The 24722-nt window shown below is 50.7% G+C and overlaps 3 protein-coding genes, 1 long non-coding RNA gene and 1 other non-coding gene across 9 annotated transcripts in view; 3 read left to right on the forward strand and 2 right to left on the reverse strand.

The window, feature by feature from the left end:
- The first annotated feature begins 226 nt into the window (after positions 1–226).
- Positions 227–16568, forward strand: LOC112577646 (intercellular adhesion molecule 2). 5 transcript variants are annotated; one of them, XM_044938766.2, is made up of 5 exons: positions 227–511; positions 7676–7780; positions 9256–9513; positions 10777–11097; positions 11852–16568. In XM_044938766.2, the coding sequence occupies exons 2-5, from the start codon at positions 7717–7719 to the stop codon at positions 11911–11913; spliced, it is 705 nt and encodes a 234-aa protein (XP_044794701.2). In that variant the 5' UTR covers positions 227–511; positions 7676–7716; the 3' UTR covers positions 11914–16568. The 5 variants fall into 5 exon arrangements, with proteins under 5 accessions (XP_044794701.2, XP_025135619.2, XP_025135620.2 ...); XM_025279834.3 differs by having other exon boundaries at positions 235–511; positions 11758–16568; XM_025279836.3 differs by lacking the exon at positions 227–511 and adding an exon at positions 8783–8962 and having other exon boundaries at positions 11758–16568.
- Positions 2853–2925, reverse strand: TRNAV-UAC. The gene has a single exon. It is a non-coding gene; the product is annotated as a tRNA-Val (tRNA).
- PRR29 (proline rich 29) lies at positions 12712–16231 on the reverse strand. Its single transcript, XM_006041613.4, has 6 exons — positions 16122–16231; positions 15781–15856; positions 15502–15608; positions 13207–13418; positions 12978–13048; positions 12712–12808 (listed from the first exon to the last, which is right to left on the reverse strand). Exons 1-6 carry the CDS (start codon positions 16179–16181, stop codon positions 12783–12785), a joined length of 552 nt encoding a protein of 183 aa, XP_006041675.2. The 5' UTR covers positions 16182–16231; the 3' UTR covers positions 12712–12782.
- Positions 16569–16753: 185 nt separating the features above from the next.
- Positions 16754–19989, forward strand: LOC123465553. The gene is made up of 2 exons (XR_006640778.1): positions 16754–17300; positions 19776–19989. It is a non-coding gene; the product is annotated as an uncharacterized LOC123465553 (long non-coding RNA).
- A 3668-nt stretch (positions 19990–23657) lies between these two features.
- SCN4A (sodium voltage-gated channel alpha subunit 4) overlaps positions 23658–24722 on the forward strand; it is a 52713-nt gene continuing 51648 nt past the window's right edge. The window contains exon 1 of the mRNA XM_006041617.4: positions 23658–23992. The gene's annotated coding sequence lies outside the window, so the exon portion shown is untranslated. The remainder of the gene's footprint in view (positions 23993–24722) is intronic.

Below are 24722 nucleotides of genomic sequence, written 5' to 3' on the forward strand. Positions count from 1 at the left end.
CCGAGCTTAATTCCTGGTTGAGGAACTAAGATCCCCAACCAGGGAGTCTTCAGCTTGTGTGGCCTCAACTGTCTTGGTCCCTTGAATGCATGCGTGCATGCTCAGTCATGTCTGACTATTTGGGACTCCATGCACTATACCCCACCAGACTCCTCTGTCCTTGGGGGTTCCCGGAAAGAACACTGGAGTGGGGTGTCATTTCATTCTCCAGGGGATCTTCCTGACTCAGGAATCGGCTCCTTCATTGGCAGGCGGATCCTTAAACAATGAGCCACCTGGGAAGCCCCGGTATATATTTATCGGGATTTAAAACAAGAAGTAATAAACAGAAAGTGATGTTAGTATGAGGTCAGAGCTGAGACAGGAAGCACGTGACTTCTGAGAAGGGAAATCAGTGAAAAACCAGGCAACACTTGTTGAACCAGCAGCAGCCCAGGGAACAACGGCTGCTGGAAGCTGGACCTCGGCCACCCTGTTTACCCATCACGGCATCACCTGTTTGCTGATAAAGGTAAGGTGATGCTCCCTGCTTCCCTTTTGGCAGAGTGGAAAGGGCTTGGGATAGACTGTCAATCAACATTTGAGTTCTTGTTCTCTCTCTCTCCCTGTCTCCCCATAAGCCCAGGGGCTGCAGTTACTAAAAATTTCCTCCGGCTGGTTGGTCGTTGCATGAGGAGCTCAGTCAGCCATCTCTCTGAGTCCAACAGCCTATTGCTTTGTGGTTATTTTCTCTTTTTGTCCTTTCTCTTCCTCTCCTGCTCTATCAACCACACAACTGTCTTAGAAGCGTGGAGCTGCCTTCCCGCCATGGCCCACGTGGGTCCAGGTCATCTGGACTGAGCTCAGAGCTGCTTAGGGGACAAGTATAGTCCCCAGCCTCTTGGGGTCACACCCAAGGTTCCTGATGAATCCCATTCAATGAAGTCCTACCTGGTTAGAAGGGACTTTCCTACCCTGTGGCTCATAGTCTCAAGCAGCCTCTTCTTTCTAGATATGTAGGAATTTCTCTTTTCCCTTTGTATTCTTTTTGTAAAATTTAATATGTGATACATAATGAACACATCTATGTAACATGCATGTGCATTGCACAGTAAGATAATATAACGATCAGCCCTGAACCCAACACTCAACCCAAGGACGAACTACCACTAAACTTTCCATCTACCTGCTGTGCTACTCAGCTCCACCCAGACATCAGTAACCACCCTCCCGAAGTCTGTTTCTATTCTTCTCTTGATTCTTTCTTTAATTTAGTGCTTTATCACATATACGTGCTTTATCACACATGCATTTATTTCATTTTATGTAATAGTTATATAACATATACTGTGTGCCAGCTACTGTTTGGAATACTTGTTAATATTGTCATTTAATTAGTTTAATCCACACACTATGCCCATAAGGAATGTGCTATGGTTAATCCCATTTTACAGAAGAGAAAACTGAGGCACACAGAGATTAAAGCGACTTGCTCAGGGTCATACAGATAGTAAGAAGGGGACAGGTCTTCTGGTTCTTAGTGCAAGAGTTTCTCTAGGGCATATATCTAAGGGTGGAATTGTGGGTTATACGGAATGGCACTATTCAGCATTAGAAGAAAATGCCTGATTATTTCTCAGAGAACCAAAATACACTCTCACCAGCAACATACGAGTTCCTATCGACCCACAGCCTCTCCAACAATTGGTCTTGTCGACTTTCTTAACTTCTGCCAATCTAGTAGATATGAAGTGGTTCCTCATTGTGGTTTTAATTTCCCTTGCTCCGAGACATTTTGTTTTCTTTGAAATGTTCATCATGTCTTTAATATACTCAAAATTATCAGTTGTTTTTTCTAGCAGTGGTGATCTTGAGGTCTTGCTTAGGAAATCCTTCCTTGCCCCAAGGACATAAACATACTCTCCTATATTTTTTTATGGATTACCATGGTGGCTCAGCAGGTAAAGAATTTGTCTGCAACACAGGATCCACTGCAGGAGCCAAGGGTTTGACCCCTGGGTCAGGAAGATCTCCTGAAGTAGGAAATGGCAACCCACTCCAGTATTCCCGCCTGGGAAATCCCATGAACAGTGGAGCCTGGCAGTCTACAGTCCACTGGGTCACAGAGTTGGACACGACTGAGTGACTAAATATATATATTTTCTTATCAAAGTTTTTAAAGTGTTCTTTTACATGTAAATCTTTAAATTAGATAGAATTGATTTCTTCATTCCAGGTGAGGAATGAAGGGATACATCCCTCCCAGTGAAGGGAGCAATGTGGGGATACATTTCCCATCTTTTTTCTCCACATAGTTGACCAGCTGATCAAGCATCATTCATTTTTATCTCCCTCTCCACCCAGTGATCTCCAGGGCCATGTTTGTCGGGTGTGAGTTTCACGCAAGACTATTTCTGGGCACTTCACTGTTCCACTGGTTAATTTGCCTTCATCTACACTAAAATTATATTTTATAGTCACTCTTCATATCTAGTAGGGCAAATCCCCTCATTTTATTCTCCTTTAGGGGTGTCTTGGTCCTTTTGTTCTTTCCATAATAAGGTTTAGAATCATCTTTTGTTTTCCATGAAATCCCTTATTGGGATCTATTAGAATTGCATTAAATCTATAGGAAGAGAATTGTCCTCATTATAATATTGAATCCCTTAGTCACGAACATGGGCGGGTTCTACATTTATTTAAATTGTGTTCAATGTCTTTCAATTGTGTTTTAGAACTTTCTGACTTTAAGTCTTATATTCTGCTATCTTTTTGTTTCTGTATATGTATCACTTCTATCTTTTTGCTGCTATAACATAGTGTGCTTTTAAAATTACTTTTCTTTCCTGGATGCTCTGTGCAACATGCAGAACTTCCCTGACCAGGGATCAAACCTGTGGCCCCTGGAGTGTAAGTGCAGAGTCTTAACCACTGGACCACCAGGGAAGTCCTAAATTACATTTTTGTGTGTTACTGTTCTATACAAAAGCAATTCTTTTTGGATATTCATCTTACAGCTAGCTGTCTTGCTAAAATCTCTGATTATTTTGAATCATTCATTTGAATGTTCTATCTAGGCAACCATATCATATGAAAATACTGAGGATTTTGCTCTTTTCCCATCCCTAGGCCTTTAATTTCTTTTTCTTGTCTTACTATATTGCCTAGGATACCTGGTAAAATGTTAACAGAGAAGCAAAGATAGTGGGCATCCTTGTTTGGTTCCAGAGTTTAAAGGAATTACTCTGAAGATTTACTCATTAAAAAGATAATACAGATGTTAAAAAAATAATAGTACACATGCAAACTTTTTCTGAGTTTCCTTTATTATGTTAAGGATATTTCCTTCTAGTCTGCTAAGAGGTTTTATCATGAAAGAATATTGAATGTCATCATTTTTTTTCCTAGATCTGTTAAGATGATCATATGTTTTTTCTTCCTAAATCTGTAACATAAGATTTTAGTTTGGACTCCTTCAGAGTAGAGCCTGCAACAAGGACTTCAGTTCAGGTAGATTACTTAATGATTGAGGCCAGGAAGTAGGGAGTGAAGGAAGAAGGCTGAACCAGGGGAGAGAAAGCCAATAGAAGATGCATAACTGATGTTGCGGGTGTAAGCAAAGGGAGTTGAAGCCTTTCAGAATCTCTGATAGGTCTACAGGATGCTGGCTAGAACTGCCACCCCAGAAGAAAGAGGCTGGGCCATGTTTCTCCTAGCTCTTGGCCTCTCCTTGGTTGAGGGTCTCATGTTAGGGAACTTGACACTCCTAGGCTTCTAAGAAACACTAGCAGGTATCTAAGTGACTCCTAAAGCATTGAAGAAGACCCTGAGGCAAAAAAGCAAAAAGGAAACATGGTATAAACTTGAGGTGGGGTCATGGAACATAAGGTGAGTCTCAGGTTGCAGGAAATTATCTGCTGTAAATAGAGAGGATTCCAGAGCAGGGCAGAAGTATCGTGACATAAAGCACCAAAGTTTACTATTCCCGACAATAATAAATGACATTTGCAGCTTTCTCTTCTATCGTGCGACCAGCTTTTCATAGCTAAGCCTAACTTGGATATGATGTCTAATGTTTTTAACACATGGCTAGATTTGGTTTGTTTGTGTTTTTATTTTGCATTTGTATTCACGAGTGACACTGGCTTCTAATTTTTCTATTTCATCCTATTCTTGTCTCATTTTGGCATTAAGGTTCCACCGGCCTCTTAGAAAGACAGCGTGTTCCTGCTATTTTCATTCTCAGAGAGAGTTTTTGTAAGATTAAAATGATCCCTACTTAAACTTCTGTAATGCTATCTAGACTTGATATTTCCTTTGTGGGGAGATTTCAAATTATGGATGTAATTTCTATAATAGTTGTAAAACTGTTCAGGCTTTTTATTTCTTCTTCAATCAAGTTAGGTACCTTTTGCGTGTCCACAAAGAGTCGGACACGACTGAGCCACTGAACCGAACTGACTTTTTCTAAGACTTGTTCTACTTGGGTTCATATTTCTTGGCATAAACGATTCATAAGTTTTTAATTTTTGTAAGTTTTGAATTTTTAAGCTTATTGAAGATTTACAACGTTGTGTAAATTAAATGTTCAATTATGGTAAAATACACCCAACACAAAATACACCACATAACTCTTTTTAAATGTCAATTTAGGTTGGGTTACATTCACATTGTTTCACGATGGATCTCAAAACTTTTTTATCTCACAAAACTGAAAGTCTATACCCATTAAGCAAACAACTCACCATTTCCCCCTGCCCCCAGGCCCTGGCAACCACTGTTCTGCTTTCTGTTTCTATGAATCTATAGTCTTCTTCTTTTGTGAATTGCAAGAGACATTACTTCATATTTTAGACTGGCTTATAATATACAGTATTATGTAACCTTCAGGTGTTCTACACAGTGGTTTGGTATTTGCCTACATTATGCAGTTATCACAATAAGTCTAGTATCCACCTGCTTCCATACAAAGTTATTCCGATATCACTGACCATATTCCTCATGCTGTATTACATCCCTGTGGCTTACTCTGTAATTGGTGCTTTGCCCCTCTTAATCCCATTCATCTATTTTGGACCCTGCTCGGCCCCTTCGCCTCCAGCAACCACCCATTTGTTTTCTATATATAGGAGCCTGGTTTTGGTTTTGTTTGTTTTGTTTTTCAGATTCTGCATATATGTGAGATCATATGGTACTTGTCTGTCTCTGTCTGGGTCATTGCACTTGGGATAATACCCTCTAGGTCTGTCCGTGTTGTCGAAAATGGCAAGATTTCATTCTTTATGGCTGAATAATATTCCGTTGTGTAGTTATACCAAACACATCTTTATTCATGCATCTATGGATGAACATTCAGGTGGCTTTCACGTGTTGGCTATTGGAAATAACGCCACAGTGGACATTGGTGCGCATATATGTTGTCGAATTAGTGCCTTTGTTTTTTTCAGGAGAATACCCAGAAAGTGAAATTGCTGGATCATACGGCAGTTCTATTTTTAATTTTTGAGGCACTCCCACACGTTTCTCCACAGCATTCGCACCAATTTACAATCCCACCAGGAGGACACGAGGGCTCCCTTTTCTCCACACCCTTGCCAATGTTTTTATTTGTTGTCTTTGATGATAACCATTCTGACAGTGGTAGAGTGATGTCTCATTGTGGCTTTGATGTGCCTTTCCCTCATGATGAATGATGCTGAGCATCTTTTCACATTTGCTTCATTATTCATAACAGAGAGATGTTGTATTAAAATTTCTTGCTATGATGATGGTTTTATCTCTTTGTTGTTCCTTCAAGCTAAGTGCTTACAAGTTTACAACAATTATAATTTCTGTATGAACTGACCGTTTAATCTAGGTACTCATTGTATCCCTCATAAATAGTTTTTGTCTTAAAATTCCTTCTTCTTTGATATGAATAAACCTTTCCCGGCTTTTCTTTTGGTTAGCTTTTGCCTGGTATATCTTTTTTCATTCCACCATTCCACACTCTTACTCATTAGATGTGTCTCATAAACAATGTAGAACTGGGTTTTGTGTTTAAATATCTTTTAAAGTGTAATCGGAGGAAATTCCCTGGTGGTCCAGTGGCTAAGACTTCGAGTTTCCAATGCATGGGGTCTGGGTTCCATCCCTGGTCAGGGAACTAGATCCCGCATGCCAGAACTAAGACTTGGTGCAGCCAAGTAAATACATATTTTAAAAATTAATTCGAGATAAAAATTTAGACATGACCGAGTAAATGACTTCCTCTAAACCTGCTAAAAATGGAGTTTAAAAACCTGCAGTTTCTTTATTTTTGGCTATGCCACGCACATATGGAACGCCCATATGGAATGTTAGTTCCCCAGACCAGGGATCAAACACTCGGAAGCAGAGTCTTAATGAATGGACCGCCAGGGAAGTCAGAAAAGCCTGCATTTGCAACAACCATCCATGGCTGACAAGCATCCTGACCCAGAAGGCTGCCCTCCAGGGTGGTGTGTTTGAGCTATTTTTCTGTCGTTGTTCAGTCTCTAAGTCGTGGCGACTCTTTCAACCCCATGGACTGTAACACACCAGCTCCTCTGTCCTCCACTACCTCCATTTTTTTAGTAGACTTCTTTTTAGAAGAGCAGTTTTAGGCTAAGAGCAAAACTTAGGGGAAGTAGAGACTTGCCACATACCTCCTGTCCCCACACATGCACAGCCTCTCCTGTTACCAACATCCCCCACCAGAGTGGTCCATTTCTCCTGACTGATGAGCCTGCATTGACACATCATTATCACGCAAAGATCATAGTGGACATCACGGTTCAGTCTTGGTGTGTACATTCTGTGGGTTTGGGCACGTGTGTGCTGACATGTATGCACCATTGTAGTAGCAAACAGAGCAGCTTCCCCGTCCTAAAGTCCTCTCTGCTCTTTCAGTCCATGTCTCCCTCCCTTTAATCCCTGGCAACCACCAATTCTCCAACCAACCACTCCTCATTCCTAAATTCTCACCGCAGTTCCATCACCTAATATCGTTGTGATTTAGGCAAGTTAGTAATTCACCTGAGCCCTGAACTTCCTCAGATGCACAATCAACATGGCTAGATTTGGTGTGATAATGAGACAATATATTAAAACCTTAATTTAGTCCCTAACAGAGAATAGGCATCAGTGAAATGTTGGTTTCCTTTTCCTTCCTCCTTGAATTAGTAACATGAAATCACATTGAGCTAAGAAAACAGACAAGAAAGTGCCTGGGGACCGTGTGCATCACCAGAAATCTAAAAGGGAAGGGGCAGAGGACAGGGGAGAATGTCCAGCTATCGCCTCCCAAACCCTCTTTCCGACTTGGAAAGTCCCTCCCTTGTTGACACCAAAAAAGTGTCCTGTGGGATTCAGGGCTCTCCAGATTTGGGGCTTGTAGCGGTCAATGCCCCGTGTGCACAGGCATCACACACACATGAGCCCCGGGTGCCCGCCTCACCCCTGATGGCAGCGTGCCAGGAGGACTAGGTATGTCCCGCTTATCAGCTGGCTCCTGGCTTCCTCTGCCCAGCTTCTTGCAGACCTGTGGCCCTGGGAGTTGGCCTTCCAGGTGGCATCCCCAAGACCACTCAGATAATGAGAGAAAATGTAGTCATCAGCTTCCAGAGGCTGGGGGTTCAAGACTGCAGCTACAAGTCCTCCCCGCTGCCTGCCTGACCAGAGCCCTTCACCTCTCTAGGCAGTCCTCAGCTGTTCCCTGTGAGCCTGCGGACACCACCCATGATGTCCACTTTTGGTGGCTGGGGAGCGCTCACAGCCTTTCTCGTCCTGCTCTGCTGCCAAGGTGAGCCTGGGGGTCCAGACTGGGTGTGTTCCCGCCAGAGGTTAGGGCGCCTGTTCCCCTGGTGCCGTGTGGAGAAGGGGGTCCTGGTCCAGAAGTCGCTGAGGCTTTGAGGACAGCAACTGCCCACCACGGGTGTGGGATGCTATGCAAGCCTGATTTCCCCATGACCCCATGACCCCGGGGCAGCAGATGGGGGACCTGGCCTTCACACTTTGGGTTGAACAGGCCCCGTAACTTCAGTGTGTGGATGTGGCAGGTCGTGGAGACTGATGGGAGACCAAGGAGGCTGGGGCTCAAGGGAAAGTCAGGGAACGTCCCAGCGGGTCTTCAGAGGTGGCCAGTGGACAGCAGAGGTCAGTGGACGGCATCGTCTTCTGCTGACCATCAATGTGCAAACGAAGCCCCTTCTGGGTGGCCCAGGGGACGGGGAAGGAGAATGCCTCCAGGTGTGAGCACTCTGTTTTGGAAAACCTGTCAGGTGCCTTCATGACGACCATGCAGGAAAGGGATTACTAGCCCATTTGACAGATGGAGAAACTGAGGCTCAGAAAAGGAAAGCACTTTGCCCAAGGCCACAGAGCTGGCAAACTCGGGATTCAAAGGCAGCTCTCTCTCTCTCCCTAGAGAACCTTTCTCTTTCCCCAGCTGAGGGCTAGATGTGGGCGTGCGGGTGTGGTGGGAACACAGGACAGAGCACAGGCCCAGTTGGCCGAGATCAGTTCCGATTCTTGGCCTTCTTCCTCGCTGGGCTCCAGCCATCCTGGTGTCTTCTCCCCCAGGGTCTTGGCGCTGCTGGTTTTCTGCCCTCTGCAGACACCTGGCAGCCAAGCTCCCCCCATTTCCTTCCTCCTTTCCTCAAATGTCACTGTTTCCATGAAACCTGTCCTGAGCACAGTATTTAATGACTCAGCCCCACCCAACTCCCTCTTTCCTTTCTGGGGCGCTTCCCACCAATTGAAAGGCTGGCTAGTTCGCTTGTTGGTTACTCTGCGTCCTTTGCAGCAGCGCGAGCTCCACAAGGACAACCTTTGAATTTCTTCAGTCTCTGATGGCTCCCCAGAGCCTAGAACAGTGCCTGCTACACAGCTGGTATTCTACAAGGATTTGCAGGAGAGAGGCAAGGAGTGAGGGAGGAGCTGAACTCATGCACATGGGGCCTGAGGGGACACCATCCACCTCCAGGTCAGGGAGGCCTTCAGAGGAGGGGTGATTTGGGCTGGGGGGCGAGTTCGAATATAATCTCCATGGGGATAGAAGATGTGCATGAGGAAGACTCACCTGGAGGGGACAAGCTGGAAGAGCAGTCAGATGCAGGGAGACAGCTAGGGAGCATCCCCCTTGGTCTAGACCAGAGGCAGTAATGTCTGAACAGAGGGAGGAGCAGAAGGGACCCACTGATGAGACTGCGCATGTGGGCAGCCACGCCGGGCAGGGCAGCGGGGGTGTCCGCTGAGCAGTGTTTTGTGTCCTTCCAGGGTCTGGTGAGAAGGCGTTCGAGGGGCCAGAGCACCTGATGGTGGGGTCTGGAGAGGTTCAAGTGATTAATTGCACTGCCAGCTGTACGGACCCCAAGAAACTTGTTCTGGAGACAGACCTAAACAAGACTGTCCTGGAGAGCCAGGCTCAGTGGAAGCTGTTCAGGGTCTACAACATCTCCAAGGATGAGCAGCTCCTGTGCAGTTTCATCTGCGCCGGCAAGCAGGAGACCAGAGTTTTCAACATCACCGTGTTCTGTGAGTGTCGCCCACGGGGCCCTGCTCCCCGAGGCCGGAGCCTGTGTCTGCAAACCCACAACGAGCTGCTCTGTCACTGCTCCTGGGCACTCTCCTATGGCCTGCACCTCCCTGGGCTTCAGATCCAGGCACAGGCTCAGAATCTGCTCACACCCTCCCCTGGCCTCCTCGAACCCTGCCAGCAACTGGGATGTTGAGATTTGCTCAGAAGCAGCAATCCAAGCAAGGTTTAGACAAACCTAAAATTCGTTTCCCAGAATCTCCTCCCAGCTGGAGAGCACCCCCATCACCAGAACACCCCACATCCCCTGACAAGCAACAGGGACTGCATCAGGAGGGCTGGCACACTCTACAGTAACCCATTCACCTCCTGGAGAGAGGGTCGTGGTCTTATGTTCCCCTGACGGCCCTTTCCAAATGTGTGACCATCACACACACACACCTGTCCATAGGCCACAGAGACCATGGAGAGACCAGGGTTCTCCTGGAAGCTCAGCACCCAGGGTATCGCTCAGAACTGACATCAGTGGACAAATGAGGAGAAAGATGTCCTAAATCTACCACATTATCCTGGGGTAATGCGGGCTAGGTATTCTAGTTCAAAAATGAACCCAGGGAGATGTCTTGGTTGTCCATTGGCTAAGATTATGCACTCCGAATGGAGGGGACCCAGGTTTGGTCCCTGGTCAGGGAACTAGATCCCACATACCACAATTAAGACCTGGCACAACCAAAGAAATAAATCTTGGATTTAAAAAAAAAAAAAAAAAAAAGGAAACTCAGGGAACCATGGAGTTTAATATCTAAGGGAGAGCAATGTTTTAACCCTGATCCTGAAAACCAAGGCAGCTCTGACTCTTGCCCCCACCTCTGAAGACCCTCACAATTCATGGCCCCATTCCAGTGAGTACTCCCTTCTAAGTCTCTCTCAACAAAACTACCCAACTGTTTCATTTTTGAAATTTCTATTGAATTTATGGAGAGGAAAGAGACACAGCCAAAACTTTTATCTTTCTAGTTGACTGAACTGATTCTGAACCTCTTCTTTGGAGACACCAGGGCACCTCCATTCTTGTCCATTGCAGAAGTCATCAGGTCCCTGAAACTACCACCCAGGACATCGTTCACCCTGAACTGCTTCCTCCGTCCAGCCCCAGCCCACTTCCTGAGAACACCGTGGTCACAGGGGATGGGCTGGGCTGGGTGGGGCCTGCCCGAGCTGCACCCCCATCCTGAGCAGACCTCCCTTCCGCTTTCCTGCAGACCCTCCAAAGCAAGTGCTGCTGACGCTGTCGCACACCTCAGTGGCCGTAGGGACACTGTTCACCATCGAGTGCCTGGTCCCCACCGTGGCACCCCTCGAAGGCCTCACTGTCACCCTGCTCCGTGGTACTGAGGTCTTGTACAATCACACCTTTGTGGGGACAGCACCCTTCCCCCAAGATGCCGTGGTCACCCACAACACCACAGCTCACAGGGAAGACGGCCACCATAACTTCTCGTGCGAGGCCCAGATGGACCTGCGCTCTCGTGGCGGTGGCCTTGTCCACAGAGTCTCAGATCCCCAGAGGCTTGAAGTCAAAGGTGAGGGGGAGCCCACAGATCAGGAGGGGGGACATTCGCTTTCAGCCCTTAGGGGAAGAAAACGCCTTCGCCCCAATCTCTGCCAGCTCAGGTGAGGCACTCGGGGAAACGGCACTTGATCCCTGGGGTTCCCTGGAGCTCCTGGCGAGTTCCTAGCTTGGACCCTGACTAGTTGCTTGGTCATGAGTGAGCTGGCTGACCTTAACCAAGTCAAGCTCGTCTCTCTGGCCTTGACCCCTCTCTGCAATGATAAGTTTGACCTCACTGACCCCTAAGGTCCCCTGGAGTCCTGCTTCTGTGGCCCTAGATGGCCAGGATCTTCTTTGTCTTCAGAGAGTTTGGCTGAAGCTCCCTCATCTCTGCCCAGGGAGGGTCTTGGCCTGGACCACGCCACAGCGCAGACCATAAGGTCTGGCAGTGCATGGCAAGCAGACCATCTGAGTCCATCTGCCCTCACGGTCTCACAGAGGCCGGCTGGTGGCCCGGACCCCGTCCTCCTTCCCTCCAGTGATAACACCATTTGCCACTCATCCCTGCAATGCGGAGTGACAGCAGGCTGCCCAGGGGTGGGTGGGTGGGTGACGGGTAGACAGCGGCCCCTCTGGAGCCAGGCACCTGGGACCGGAGGACTTCTGTGACCTCTCCCCCTTCTCTCCCCAGAGCCTGAGCCCAACAACCAGACGGTGATCATGGCGATCGTGATAGTGCTGCTGCTCTTGTTTGTGACATTCATCTTCGTGTGCTTTGTCTTCAGCGAGAAGTGGCGCCGGGGGCGGACAGGTCATTACCCAGTGCAGGCCGCTTGGAGCAGGCTGAGACGGAGCCACCGGGCACAGCCCCTATGAGCAGCGTGGCCACTGTCATGCCAGCCTTGGAACTCAGTGTGGCTGCTTAGGCTGCGGTCCAGGCCTGGCTGAGGGACCATGTGAAGCAGCCTGAATACAAACACCAGGACTTAACCCCATGCCTTCATGTCGCCTCCTGGGAATGGCCAGGAAGGGGAGCCACCAGGTCTGGCTGAACTTCTGTCTCCAAATGTCTCCTCAGCCTCCCTCCACCCTCTCCTTCAGAGGCCTTCCTGAGCCCCAGCAAACCCAGGCCCTGGTGTGCCCCCAGGCCGACCCGCCGGGGCACCAGGCACCTCACCCAGGGACCCTGAGTGACTCCCTCCTGAGGGAGGGTGGGGAGACCCACCCTGGCCCAGAGGGGCAGAGAGACACTCTGTTCCCACGTGGCCCTCCAGGACATGGCTCTGACTTCTGTCTTCTGCCAACAGAGCCAGCATCCAGGGGTGAGTGTGGGGGCCCCAATGGCTTGGCTCCGGGATCCTCCCGCCAGGCCTCCCCTGCCACTCTGGGCCTTCTGAGAGCCATGGAAACCTAAGCCGTCCTCGTCTCTTACCTCCAGTTCTGTTATTGGGCCAAATGGAGATCCCGCAGCCCTGGTCATCCAGAGAGAGGGGAAGGGGAGGAGTTCGAGGGAGGGCTCCGTCTCCCAGGCCTCTGCCAGCCGGGGCAGCGATCAATGTGACAGGGTTGGCCTCTCACGTGGCTTCTGGTTCCTGGACGGGGCTCTAAGGGGCTCTCACCACGGATCAGATATCAGGTTGGTTCAAGGAGTCCAGGGCGGCTGTTTCCAACTCTTCAATGAAGCTGGCCTGGCCCCAGGGCTGCTGTCTGTCCTCATTATGGGCTCTCAGCATCGTAGTAGTCTGGGGGGAGAAGCATCCTCAGTGGGCCCCAAGGAAGAGTTAAGGGGACAGACCCGCTGTCTGTAATGATGACAATTCGACATGCCCCCCACCTCAGGGCACACGGCCCTCCCAGCCTTCAGATCCACGCCTCGGCCTGGGCCCTGCTGACCACCCACCTGGTCCCTACCTGAAGCTGGAGGTACATCTGCACCCACAGTTCCCGTGGCACTGGGCGGTGGAGGTGGGGGCACCGCTCTCCTTAGATGGGGAAGGGAAAAGAAACCCCCCATCAGAGTTCTCAGAGTGGCCTCTGCAATTTGACCCGCAAGTCTCCCTACCCCACCCACAGACCCTGGTCAGTTCTTCCACCCCCGGACCAAAGCCTTGGCAGCACCCAGACCCCCAGCCTCACTTACACCCCCCTTTTTCCAGGCGCAGGAGGGTGATGCTGAATCTCAGCTGAATCCTGCATGCGGGGCTGGTGTAGGGGAGGGGAAAGGAGAGGGCCTGGCCAGGGCAGCAGGGGGCCCAGGGCAGGCATGGTGCAGGGCAGGTAGTGGTGGTGGAAAACCAGAGGCCCCTCCTCCTGGGGTTCCGTCTCTTCCTGGTGTTGAACCTCCAGGGAGACCTGGGGATTGTGCGAGATGGGAGGGGAGACAATATAGCGTCAGATTCTCCCTGCCCCTGGTCCTCCATTCCTCTGAATTATTTCTTCAGATACACAGCTCAAAATGGCTCCTGTTTTTTGAGCATTTAAGACAAGCAAGCAAAGCACTTTGGAGACATTTATTCCTTACTCTGCAGGTGGGAAAACCGAGGCTCACAGGTTAAGCAGCTTTTCTAAGGTTACCCAGCTCCTAAGTGGCCAAGCAGGGACTGGAGGGACCCAAATATGGCTCCAGAGCTGGGCCCAGGAGTCCCCCTGGCCTCACCCTCTTACCGATCCAGGGTCACTGGACTCTTTAATAGACAAGGGATAGGCTACCCACTCCAGTATTCTTGGGCTTCCCTGGTGGCTCAGCTGGTAAAGAATCCGCCTGCAATGTGGGAGACTTGGATTCGATCCCTGGGTTGGGAAGATCCCCTGGAGAAGGGAATGGCTACCCACTCCAGTATTCTGGCCTGGAGAATTCCATGGACATATAGTCCATGGGGTCACAAAGAGTCGGATACAACTCTTTAATCAATAGATTTTAATAAGCCAGCCAAGGAATTCAGGCTGATGATTCACTGGGCCTCAAGCCGCACCAGAGAATGAGAATGAGAGTTGTCGGGTGCCCAAGCTCCGGGCTGATGCGTGGGTTGGGCTGGAGGGGTGGCTTAGGTGGTCCGCCCACTCTCTTGGTGGTGCCGTGTGCAGGGATCGTGCGCAGTACCCTTGTTTTGCTCCCTGAAGCTCAGAAACGGCAGTTGATTTGTGACCTTTTTGTAGCTTCTTGTTCATAAGTGCCCCAGCTGCGCATGCGTGCAGTTATTTTTAGTTTCTTTGTTTCCCATTGATGGTTAGTCCAGGTGCAAGCACTTCTGTAAAGACTTCCGGGTCCCAGCCCATCTCAAGCCCCAGTCCCTGATCCACTTATGCCCCTGTTGAGGTGGGGTGCTCATCCCAGGGCCATCCCCACCTCCAGGGCCGGCAGGGGAGGGGTGAAGGGATGGGATGGCAGCAGCTCCTCAGGGTCTCCCTCTGCCTCTGACCAGCCCCTCCTTGAACCTCCTCTCTGCTCCCTCCAAGCTGACTGGCATCCTCTCTCCACCCAGCTGTCACTCCTGCAGACCTCTCAGGGTGCCTATCGTCTGCTAAATAAGGCTCCTCCTTAGAGCTCCTCCCATGTACCCCCCCGCACCCCCGACACACATACACACACAAGTACCCAAGGTTTCCTCCATTCTGTCTCTGACTTTGTCACTGTTCACCTAGATGGTGGACTGTACACCCCTCACCTCCTTCAAGCATCAGAATCCTACCTGCTTTTTTTTTTTCTTTTTGGCCCCACCAAGAAGCTTCTGGGATCTTAGTTCCCTGACCAGGGATTGAACCCCGGGCTCTCCAGCAGTGGAAGCTCGTAGTCCTAACACTGGACCACCAGGGAATTCCTCTGCTGCTGCTGCTGCTGCTGCTGCTGCTGCTAAGTCGCTTCGGTAGTGTCTGACTCTGTACAACCCAGTAGACAGCAGCCCACCAGGCTCCCCCATCCCTGGGATTCTCCAGGTCCTCTACCTGGCTCTTAAGGGCTGGTTCTAAGGCCACGTGCTCTTCTGAGGAACCCCAACCAGGTGGCCCTCACAATTTGTACCAGTCACAGCCAAAGTTGCTTTGTATTCATAGTCATTCATTTCTTCAGTCACTTGTTCAACAAAAGCAATTGAGCCCCTAGTAATTTATCAGGTACCCTATAGTCCCAGGGTACAGTGGAGCCTCTCTGTCCCTGGGAGTCCAGAGGGGGATGCACTGCAGGGGATCTTTAAACACAAGACCTGAGTGGTCTGGATTTTGGGACCCCCTACCTCTACTCCATGGAGGATGGCATGGCTATCTGGCACATAATAGATGCCAAACAGAGAAGCCACATAGATGTGGGCTGACTTTTGGCTCCTCTGTTGCCTGATTTTCTTTTTTCCTCTCAAGATAGCGGGAACCCCAAATGTTTGCCCGCCTCTGTCCCTGCAGGTGGGCAGCTCTGGCAGTCCACCCCCACTCCCAGGCAACGCACCTGTGGGTTAGTCCAGGAAAGCCCCTGGTTGAGCACCGCTGCCACCTGGCCACTCAGAAAGAGCTGGTTCATCTGAACGTTCTGTAGCAGCATCAGCTCCAGCAGGTCTAGGGGACCGGAGTTCAGCAGGCCCCCACCAGCCCTTCCCCTGCCCTTGCTGGTGACGCCAGGGTCATTTCCCCAGCGTCCTGCCCCGGGAGTGGATGGGTCGGGTGGGGGGTGCCCAGAGAATGTGCCGGGCAGAGCAGGGTACAAAATGGAGAACTCCCGGAGTCTCACCTTCCTTCACGTGGCCTGGCTGCGGGGATGTAGGTGGGATGGTCCACGGGAGGGGCTGCAGAATGGTCACCCAGGGCTGGGGGGGGGGCGAGGGGGGCTCAGGCAGGCAGGCAGGGAAGGGATGGGGAGCCCCTAAACCTGCAGGAGCTTCTCCTCTCTGCGCCCCCACGGCCTTCCAGTTCTCTGTCAAGTCTCTTCCTCTCTGGCTGGGGTCTCTCTCCTCACCACCCCTCCAGGGTTTCAAACCTCCAGGAATATTTCCCCAACTCAGCCCCAGACCCTCGCCTGCCCACAAGGCCGTCCAGATAAAGGCAGGCTCCGCTCCCTGACTCAGCCCTCACCATCGGGGCTGCAGTCTGTGCTGGGGGTTGACGCCAGCTCCTTCCAATTCCTGAGGCCATGGCCAGCTGCGGGGATCACGGTTACCTTGACGACACTGGAGGACGCCAAAGTCTCCTCCCACGCATGCGCAGGTCCTGCCTGCGCTACTCTGGTGCCCGGGGCTTTCGCCCTAAGTCCCCGCCTCCTGCTCGGCTGTCTCCAACTCTACGGAGAAGTTCCCAGGGATTCTCACCCGACAGCTCCGGAGGCCGGACTCTCTCCCAGATGTCCATATCCAAACCCCTGCGCTGGGGCTCTGTGGACATCGCGTCTCATCCTACGCTGTATCTCACACCCTTGGGCATCCCCAGCACCAGGCCTGGGGAGCCGGGGCAGGGTTGGGGGGTGGTGTTTGTTGAATGAATAAATGAGTGACTGGGGAGGCCCACCCCACCTCGGACACTTGGTTTTCGGGGCCAGAGCCCAATTGACTAGGATGATGAGTTGCTGCTGCTGCTGCTGCTAAGTCGCTTCAGTCGTGTCCGACTCTGTGCGACCCCATAGACGGCAGCCCACCAGGCTCCCCTGTCCCTGGGATTCTCAAGGCAAGAACACGAGTGGGTTGCCATTTCCTTCTCCAATGAAAGTGAAAGTGAAGTCCCTCAGTCGTGTCCGACTCTTAGTGACCCCATGGACTGTAGCCCACCAGGCTCCTCCATCCATGGGATTTTCCAGGCAAGAGTACCGGAGTGGGGTGCCATTGCCTTCTCCGAGGATAATGAGTTAGGAGTAGAGAATTATACAGCAGCAGGCTTGGGGGCAAGGGGCAGGTGAGTAAGGAGGGCAGGGGGTTTACTCCACATCTCTTGCTCTGAGGCTCAGCAGTAGAGAATCCTCCTGCAGTGCAGGAGACGGAGGAGACAAGGGTTCGATCCCTGGGTTGGGAAGATGCCCTGGAGAAGGGCATGGCAACCCACTCCAGTACTCTTGCCTGGACAATCCCATGGACAGAGGAGCCTGGCAGGCTGCCGTCCATGGGGGTTGCAAAGAGTCAGACATGACTGAGCACAGACACACACTCTGAATCAGAGGGCCAGCCTACAGGCCAAGAGAAGCTTCTGGAGCAGACCATGGAAGGAAACACCGACCAAGTTCGCGGAAAAGGCTGGTTCCTGTTTGCTCCCTGGTCCCTGGTCAAGGTGAGCCACTTCTCCAAAGTGGAGAGTGGGGAGTTTAACATCAGTGCCCCCATTATTGTCCCTTATCTTTTAAAAATTACCAAAGCATGCATTCTTTCGACAGGAAGTTGTCAAGGTCTTCTTTGCTTAAGAACAGGTGAAGGGAGAGATCTATTTCGGCAGCTGTGACCATCCTAAGATAGGCCCTGAGCAGCAGTCGAAGAAAATCCAGACAGGAAGCTGGGATTAGCACCCTGGAGCTGCCCTTCCCCCACCCTCCACTTCTGTTCTGTTCTCCTTCCCAGCAGTCCTGGTGTCTAGAACCAGAAAGGCCATTCGCACCTCCTCGTCAGTAAACCTTCTTCCTGTCTCTGGGAGATGGGGTACTGTGGGCAGTGCATTAGCTGTCCCCAGGGGTCTTCTGGCTTCAACAGCCGTGACCAAGCTGAGATGGGGCACTGTGGTCCCAGGCCCACCCTCATTCCAGGTAGAAAGAGGGAACCAAGCCTTATGCCCAGGAGGTGCCTGTGTGTGCTCCTTCTGAGCACTCTAGGCACAGCGGTGTATCCTTGCTGGTTCCAGCATTGTTGGGAAGTGAAAAACGAGGGCACAGAGTAACCTATGCAAAGCCTTCTATGAGAAAGGATCATGAAAAAGAGAGGACTCAGTCACTGAAGGATGGAGTTTTGAAGGAAGTCGAGACCCTTAGAATGGGGCCAATGGATGGGACAGGGCAGCCCAGGCTGGGGACACAGCCAGAGCAAAGGCATAGATGCAGGAACGGAAAGGACCTAGAAAGATCCAGTGGCTCAAACTGCCTGGCGGGATGAGGGGAGCTGGGCGAAGGGATGTTCCAGGCAGACCAAGGTCAGACTCCATGGCCAAGTTATAGAAATGAGGCTTTGCCATATGGGTAATGAGAAATTCTTGGTGGGTTTTGCAGGAGAGAAACAAGTGGATGACGTGTACATAGCTATGTTTTAGGAAGATTTATCTTGTTTGTCGTATCTTTGTTTACGTCAACCAGAATTTGAAAGAATAGATGTCTGATGGGATGTGTCTTCCCAGTGGAATACTTGTTCCACCATTGACAATTTTGGTACAAAATATATCTAATTGATGTGGAACAATGTCCAACAGAGTCGAGCAAGGCAATCAGAAAGCGGCGTAAGATCTTATTAAAAAAAAAAATTATATGTATAAATGTGTGTGTGTGTGGAGAGAGAACAAAAGAGAAAGAAAGAAGAAGAGAGAGCGGGGCGGGGGGGCCATTACAGAGAAGCTGTCAGGGCGGCCCACCCCTGCCAGGCTCCCCACTTCTCCACCCCTTCACAGTGCCTCCTGGGATCGCCCTCCAAATGAACTACTTGCTCCCAAGTCCTTGTTTCAGGCTCTGCTTTGGGGGGAATTCAAACATCCTTTTCCATGTCTTCTGCCCAGCCTGCTGCTAACTCTAGGGGAAATCTATTCTTGTAGCTCTCTGATGAATTTGTGTCCCATGATGAGAAATACCAAAGTAGACACTGAAGAACATTCGTCTGGGAATATAAAGGTCGTAGATTAAACTGAGGCAAAGCTGGAGGCAGGGAGGCCAGGAAGGACGCCTCCTTCCTTCCCTGTAAAGGAAGCCCAGGGCGGGCTGGAGGGGGCTGTGGAAAAGAGGCAGGAAGAGTGATCATTTTGATGCCTCACATGTAAGATTGTATGTTAACCTTACGTGAGACTGCTTGTATTTTGGAAGACAGGGCTGAGTCAAACAATCTGGTTCTGGTATCCAATTAGAGTCCATTGTCAAAGGAAACTGAAGCCCTTGCCCTTTGAATAATGGGAAAACCACACACTTATCTGGCAGCGCTATGATGTGCAACAATGGAGTTGACTTCCTGACTCTTCACCCTGCCTACTATGATTTTGTCTGGGGTGTTGAACATTCCACACAGTCCCTTTCCTTTTCTTCTCAGTGGGGACTCTTATTTACACCTTCAGTTTTGTGTTGATGTTTTTTTTAAATGTTCCAAGACAATATGTACCAAAAGTCTCTATTCCTGGCGATAAGCTAGACATGGAAAAAAGATTCGATTCAAATGTGTCCATTGCAGTGTTATTTTTAAGAGCTGAAAGTTGAACGTTACCCAATATCCAGTAATAGGGAAGTGGTCATGTAAATGGAGGCAATTCACTCCGGAAAAGTGTGCAGCCATTAAAAACCTTGGGATGGGAAAACGTGACTCCCTCCTCTCTTCCTGAGATGGAAATGGAGAGACAAGGGTCCTTTTAAGAATTCAAGCAGAGGGACTACCCTGGTGGTCCGGTGGTTAAGGATCCACTTGCCAATGCAGGGGACATAGGCTCAATCCCTGTTCGGGGAACTAAGATCCGACACAGCACTGAGCAACTGAGCCCGTGGGCCCTAACTACAGAGGCACACAGCCAAATAATTAATTAATAATAATTAAAAAAAGAATTTAACTGGAAATGTCCGTGTTTTCTTTTCAGTACAGGTGAGGAGGTGGCACGCCGAGAGAGACTGACCTAGTGGCAGACTCTTTTGGGAGGGCCCAGTTCCTAAAGAGGCACAAGTTGGAAGGAATTAGAATATGACGGTTGAAGGAGAGGTGTTAAATACCAGTTTGCAGAATTACAAGACTAATGGATTTGTGGACAGAAGTCTTGAAATTGTAACAGTAAAGAAATTCCATTTTTCCTCTTAGAGGCTCCAACTCTGCTATTTCTAAAAATTGTGGTTATCCTTGTGGGATGTGTGTGTGTGGTGGGCGGGGAGGGGGGAGGTTATCCAAAAGGCCCCTGGTGGTACTTTGGAGACTTATAAACATGTAGATCAGGCTTCCTGGGTGGTGCTAGCGGTAACGAGCCCACCTGCCAACGCAGGAGACATAAGAGACACGGGTTTGATTCCTGGATCAGGAAGAGCCGTTGGAGGAGGGCACAGCAACCCACTCCAGTATTCTTGCCTGAAGAATCCCCATGGACAGAGGAGCCTGGAGGGCTACAGTCCACAGGGTCGCAATCGGACACAACTGAAGCGACTTAGCACGCACACAGCACACACACATAGATCACACTGGTGGGGTTGGGATGCTGTGTGCTGGGGACACAGTTTCAAGGTCTCACCCCACCAGAACAGAGCTATGATATGGAGTCCAGAAGCCTCCCCTTCTGGGCTCCCTGGAACTGGGGTGCCCCCAACCATGGAGGAACACTTGCCAAACTCCCAGGAAGTCACCCTTGACTGAATGATTCAGGGAAGAAATTGACTGCTCAGGCCAAGGGGTGGGAGATGGGACAGGATGTGCCGGGGCCAATTCCTGTGGGTCAGGATGAGATTTCCTGAAAGGGGATTCTAGTATGCAGAATTCTTTGGCTTGTGGGCAACTGAAATTCAACCTAAACCAGTTTAAATAAAAGGAACATTTTGGGGCTCATGTGATACAGGAGAGTGATGGAGTTGGTTCATAGTGTAATTGACTCAGGTGTCTTCAGGTTCCTCTAATCCACCCTCTTTGTCCCCCCCGTCTGTATGGTGTCCCCCCTTCCTATAAATAGACTCTTTCACTTCTGACAGACATACCCTGGGCACCTTCAGAGGTGCTTCAGTTACTCTAGACAAACTTAGAGAATCCCACACAGAGAGAGAAGAACTTTCTTTTGTATTGATACATATAAATCCCCAGGAAGGACTATCACTGGCTCTTGCTGTTGTTCAGTCACTCAGCTGTGTCAGACTCTTTGCAATCCCATGGACTGCAGCACGCCAGGCTTCCCTGTCCTTCACCATCTCCCAGAGCTTGCTCATCACCATTGAGTCGGTGATGCCATCCAACCATCTCTTTCTCTGTCATCTCCTTCTTCTGTCCTCAGCCTTTCTTAGCATCAGGGTCTTTTCCAATGAGTCAGCTCTTCTCATCAGGTGGCCAAAGTATTGGAGCTTCAGCTTCAACATCAGTCCTTTCAATGAACATTCAGGGTTGATTTCCTTTAGGATTGACTGGTTTGATCTCCTTGCAGTCCAAGGGACTCTCAAGAGTCTACTCCAACACCACAGTTCAAAAGCATCAATTTTTCGGCGCTCAGCCTTCTTTATGGTCCAACTCACACATCCCTACATGACTACTGGAAAAACCATAGCTTTGACTATATGGACCTTTGACTGACCCTATTGAGTCACATATCCAGCTTTTGGACCAACCACTGTGGCCAAGAGGATTGGCCAGTCCTAGGTGACAGTGTTCATCTGTGTGGCCAGGGCAAGGTGGCTGTCCTGTAATCAGCAGCTCGGCCAGAATCACATATTTGGAGTAGGGAAGGAGCAGTTCCCCAAAGAAAGGAAGAATATTGTTATCAATAGAGAGGTATGCATTCCCCTCGGGCTGTGGAAAAAAAGTCATATTTAACACACAGCTTTTTTTTTCCCATGAGCCCCATCCCTAATCCAAATGGAACCTTGTGCAAATCAGAAAAATTAGCCCCTTCCTCGAGATATTTTGCCATCATCTGCTAGAAAACTGTCATCTTAAATATTCTAATCTATAATGACTATAGATGTGATTGGTTCCCAGAATTGTGCAGTGCACAACCCATACAACCGAATGCATACAACCCTGCCGCCTTATGTACTATAATTCCCTTCAATAACTTCAATTCCTCATTAAAGAAAGTCTGACTCCATAGAGCTTTGGGCAGTGGCAAGGCAGAGACCTAAAGGGCAGAGCCATAATTGGGAATGACAGCTGCCTCCCACCACCTCCCCTTCAGTGCCCACGGACAGGGAGCAGTGTGCTATCAAGGGAACACTGACCAGGAATTCCAGACGGTGGCCAGCAGCAAAGCAAATTGGAGCTGCATCAGGACTGGGAGTGATGCGAGAAACCCCTGAGGAGCAGTTTCAGGGAGACAACTTGCAAAGGATGTGAGATAAAAATCTCATTTTTTCTCTGAATGCCAGAAGAAGCAAAGAAGAAGTCGGGGCCAGCAGATGCTGGACTACGTTAGCAATACAACCACATGGAAAATGGTTGTTAGGTCAGTGAGCAAAGCAGGATAAAGAACCTTGCAGCGAAAACACCAAGACTTCCACCCTCTGAGGGTGTGAATGACTCACTGGGAGGAGATGTTCGAAGTCTGGGCAGAGCAGGAAGTTCTCAGACCACAGCCAGGCCTGGCCCCCAGGGAGGGGCTGGACTATGCTGAAGCTGGAACCACAGAGAGCCCCTGGGAGGAGAGGCGCCATGGGGCCAGTCCCCTGGACCGAGAGTGACAGCTCCCCAGGCTTCCCTATGCCCCTTGCAAAGGTCACTCTGGCCTGGGCTCAGCTTAGACAGAGCTCTGGCTGCCAGAAAAGTCAGTGGCAGTGAGAGGTATGGGAGAATGGGGGATGTTTTGGGGGACAGTTACTCTGGATTCACTCAGAGATTCTCTTGTTTGCCCTGGGGCAGGAGCTAATGAGCAACAAGAAATGGGTCATTTCTAGACACCTCCACTAGAGGTCACCACAGCCCCAGAGTGGAAATGGGGGAGGGGGGCTAAACTAACCTCGTCCCTCCCCTCCCCAACTTCGGAGGGACAGATGTCTAGTCAGTGGGGTGGGGGAGTGTTGGTAGAGAAATGACCCTCAAGACTGCTGTGTGGTCCAGCTAAACAGCTGTGTTGTGGGGAGGAGTTCATGGGTGTGAGATGTGGGTGTGGGCATATGGACAGACATACACTTGATAAAAACCTAGTGACCAGGGACTTGCCTGGTGGTCCAGGGGCAAAAAACTCTGCACATTGGGAAATGCAAGGGGCCCAGGTTCGATCCCTGGCCAGGAAACTAGACCCCACATGCCACAGCTAAGATCCTGTGCAATCAAATAAATAAATAAAATCAATATTTTAAAAAAATATAATGACCATAGGTACATATAGGTGGTCCTATGTACATGGGAATGGAAGCATGTTACGTGGGCACAGACAAATGCCCGGATATAAATAACATGCCTGAAATGCCCAAATGCATCAGCATGACAGTGGTATGTGTACACACTTAATACAACTGTAGTGTCTAGGATATGCAACATCTGTGCTCACCTGGGCAGGAGAGTGCATGTGGCTGCATGCGTGTAATAATACACATTTGTGCACAAACCTGCTGTGAGCATGGGAGTGTGTCTATGGGACTAGCGGGTATGCATTTGAATAAGTGTGACACGCAGTGGAAGCATTTGTGTGACTGTGTGAAGGGTATAGTTTACATGTCCGGCTGAGCATGTATGAGTGTGACAGTGGGCAGCGGGGAACGCAGCCGTGAGTGTGTAGACTGTGCCAGCCAGTGTGTGCCCTGGGAGTGCTTCTGGGAACGAGTGTGAAAGGAGAGTCCTGTATGAGAATGAGCCTGTGGCCTCAGACACATGCCCCAGTGGGCGTGTGTGCGTGTGTGTGTGTGAGAGAGAGTGGACGAACGTGTTGAGTGTGTCACGCTCCGGGTCAGCGGCCCCCCAGCCCAGGCAGTCCCAAGCCGAGCCCCGGGCACCCGTGAGGCAAGCGCGGCCCAGGCTCCCACCTGAAGATTGGCCGGGTCCTCAGGTTTCACTCATGACCCTGTGACATCAGCGGCAGCAGCTGTCCCCGCCGGCCGGCCCCCCGGCCAAGTCCCCCAGAGTCCCAGCCCCAGCCCGAGGTGGGCACGCCGCTCCGGGCTCGTCTGCTCCTGTCCAACAGTGAGTACCGCGCCCCCGCCCTGAGCCCCGCTGGGCCGGGCACCCCGAGGGCAGGCCACCCCAGGGGCCTGGAGCCCTGGCCCCCAGCCCAGCCTGGCTCCGAGGAAGTCACCACTTTGCTCCGGGAACCACTGTCCTCCTGCCCACGCCGGGCCCCGCTCCGCGGCCACCCTGCCTGAGGTCCTTGTGCCATGACCCCGGCCGGATCCCTGTGCTTGCCTCTTCCCGTCGGCCTGTGCCCCTGTCTGGCCAGCCGGCCCTGCCCTCAGCCAGGGTCGTCGTCCTGATCACAGACGGCCCAGGGGCTAAGGCTCGGCTCCGGACGGGGTGACCCAAGGGACAGAGACAGGACTGAGTTTCTCAGGGGAGGAGGGTGGAGGGCCCAGAGCAGTGACTCGGCTCGGCCTGATCGCAGTGGCCCAGAAGGCAGGGCTGGCGGCGGGGAGGAGAGCGGGAGGCCGGCTGGGGGGTGGCGGCGGCTCCTTTGCTCTGCTGGAACAGGAATCTGCGAGATGCCAGCAGAGGACACATCTCGGGCTGAGAGGCCAGCCAGGCTCTGCCCACTGCCCCTGCCTCTCCCTGCCCAGGGGCACACTGGGGCTCCTCTCCTGGAGAAACCGAGGAGGAGGTGGGCAGAGGAGCAGCTCCTCTTAGTGGAGGGGTTGTGGGGATAGGGAGCCAGAAAGTCCAGGGTGAGGGGCATCCCACATGGGTCCGCCGCACTGAAGGG

The sequence above is a fragment of the Bubalus bubalis genome, chromosome 3 (genome assembly GCF_019923935.1).
Source record: "Bubalus bubalis isolate 160015118507 breed Murrah chromosome 3, NDDB_SH_1, whole genome shotgun sequence".
Lineage (NCBI taxonomy): Eukaryota > Metazoa > Chordata > Mammalia > Artiodactyla > Bovidae > Bubalus > Bubalus bubalis.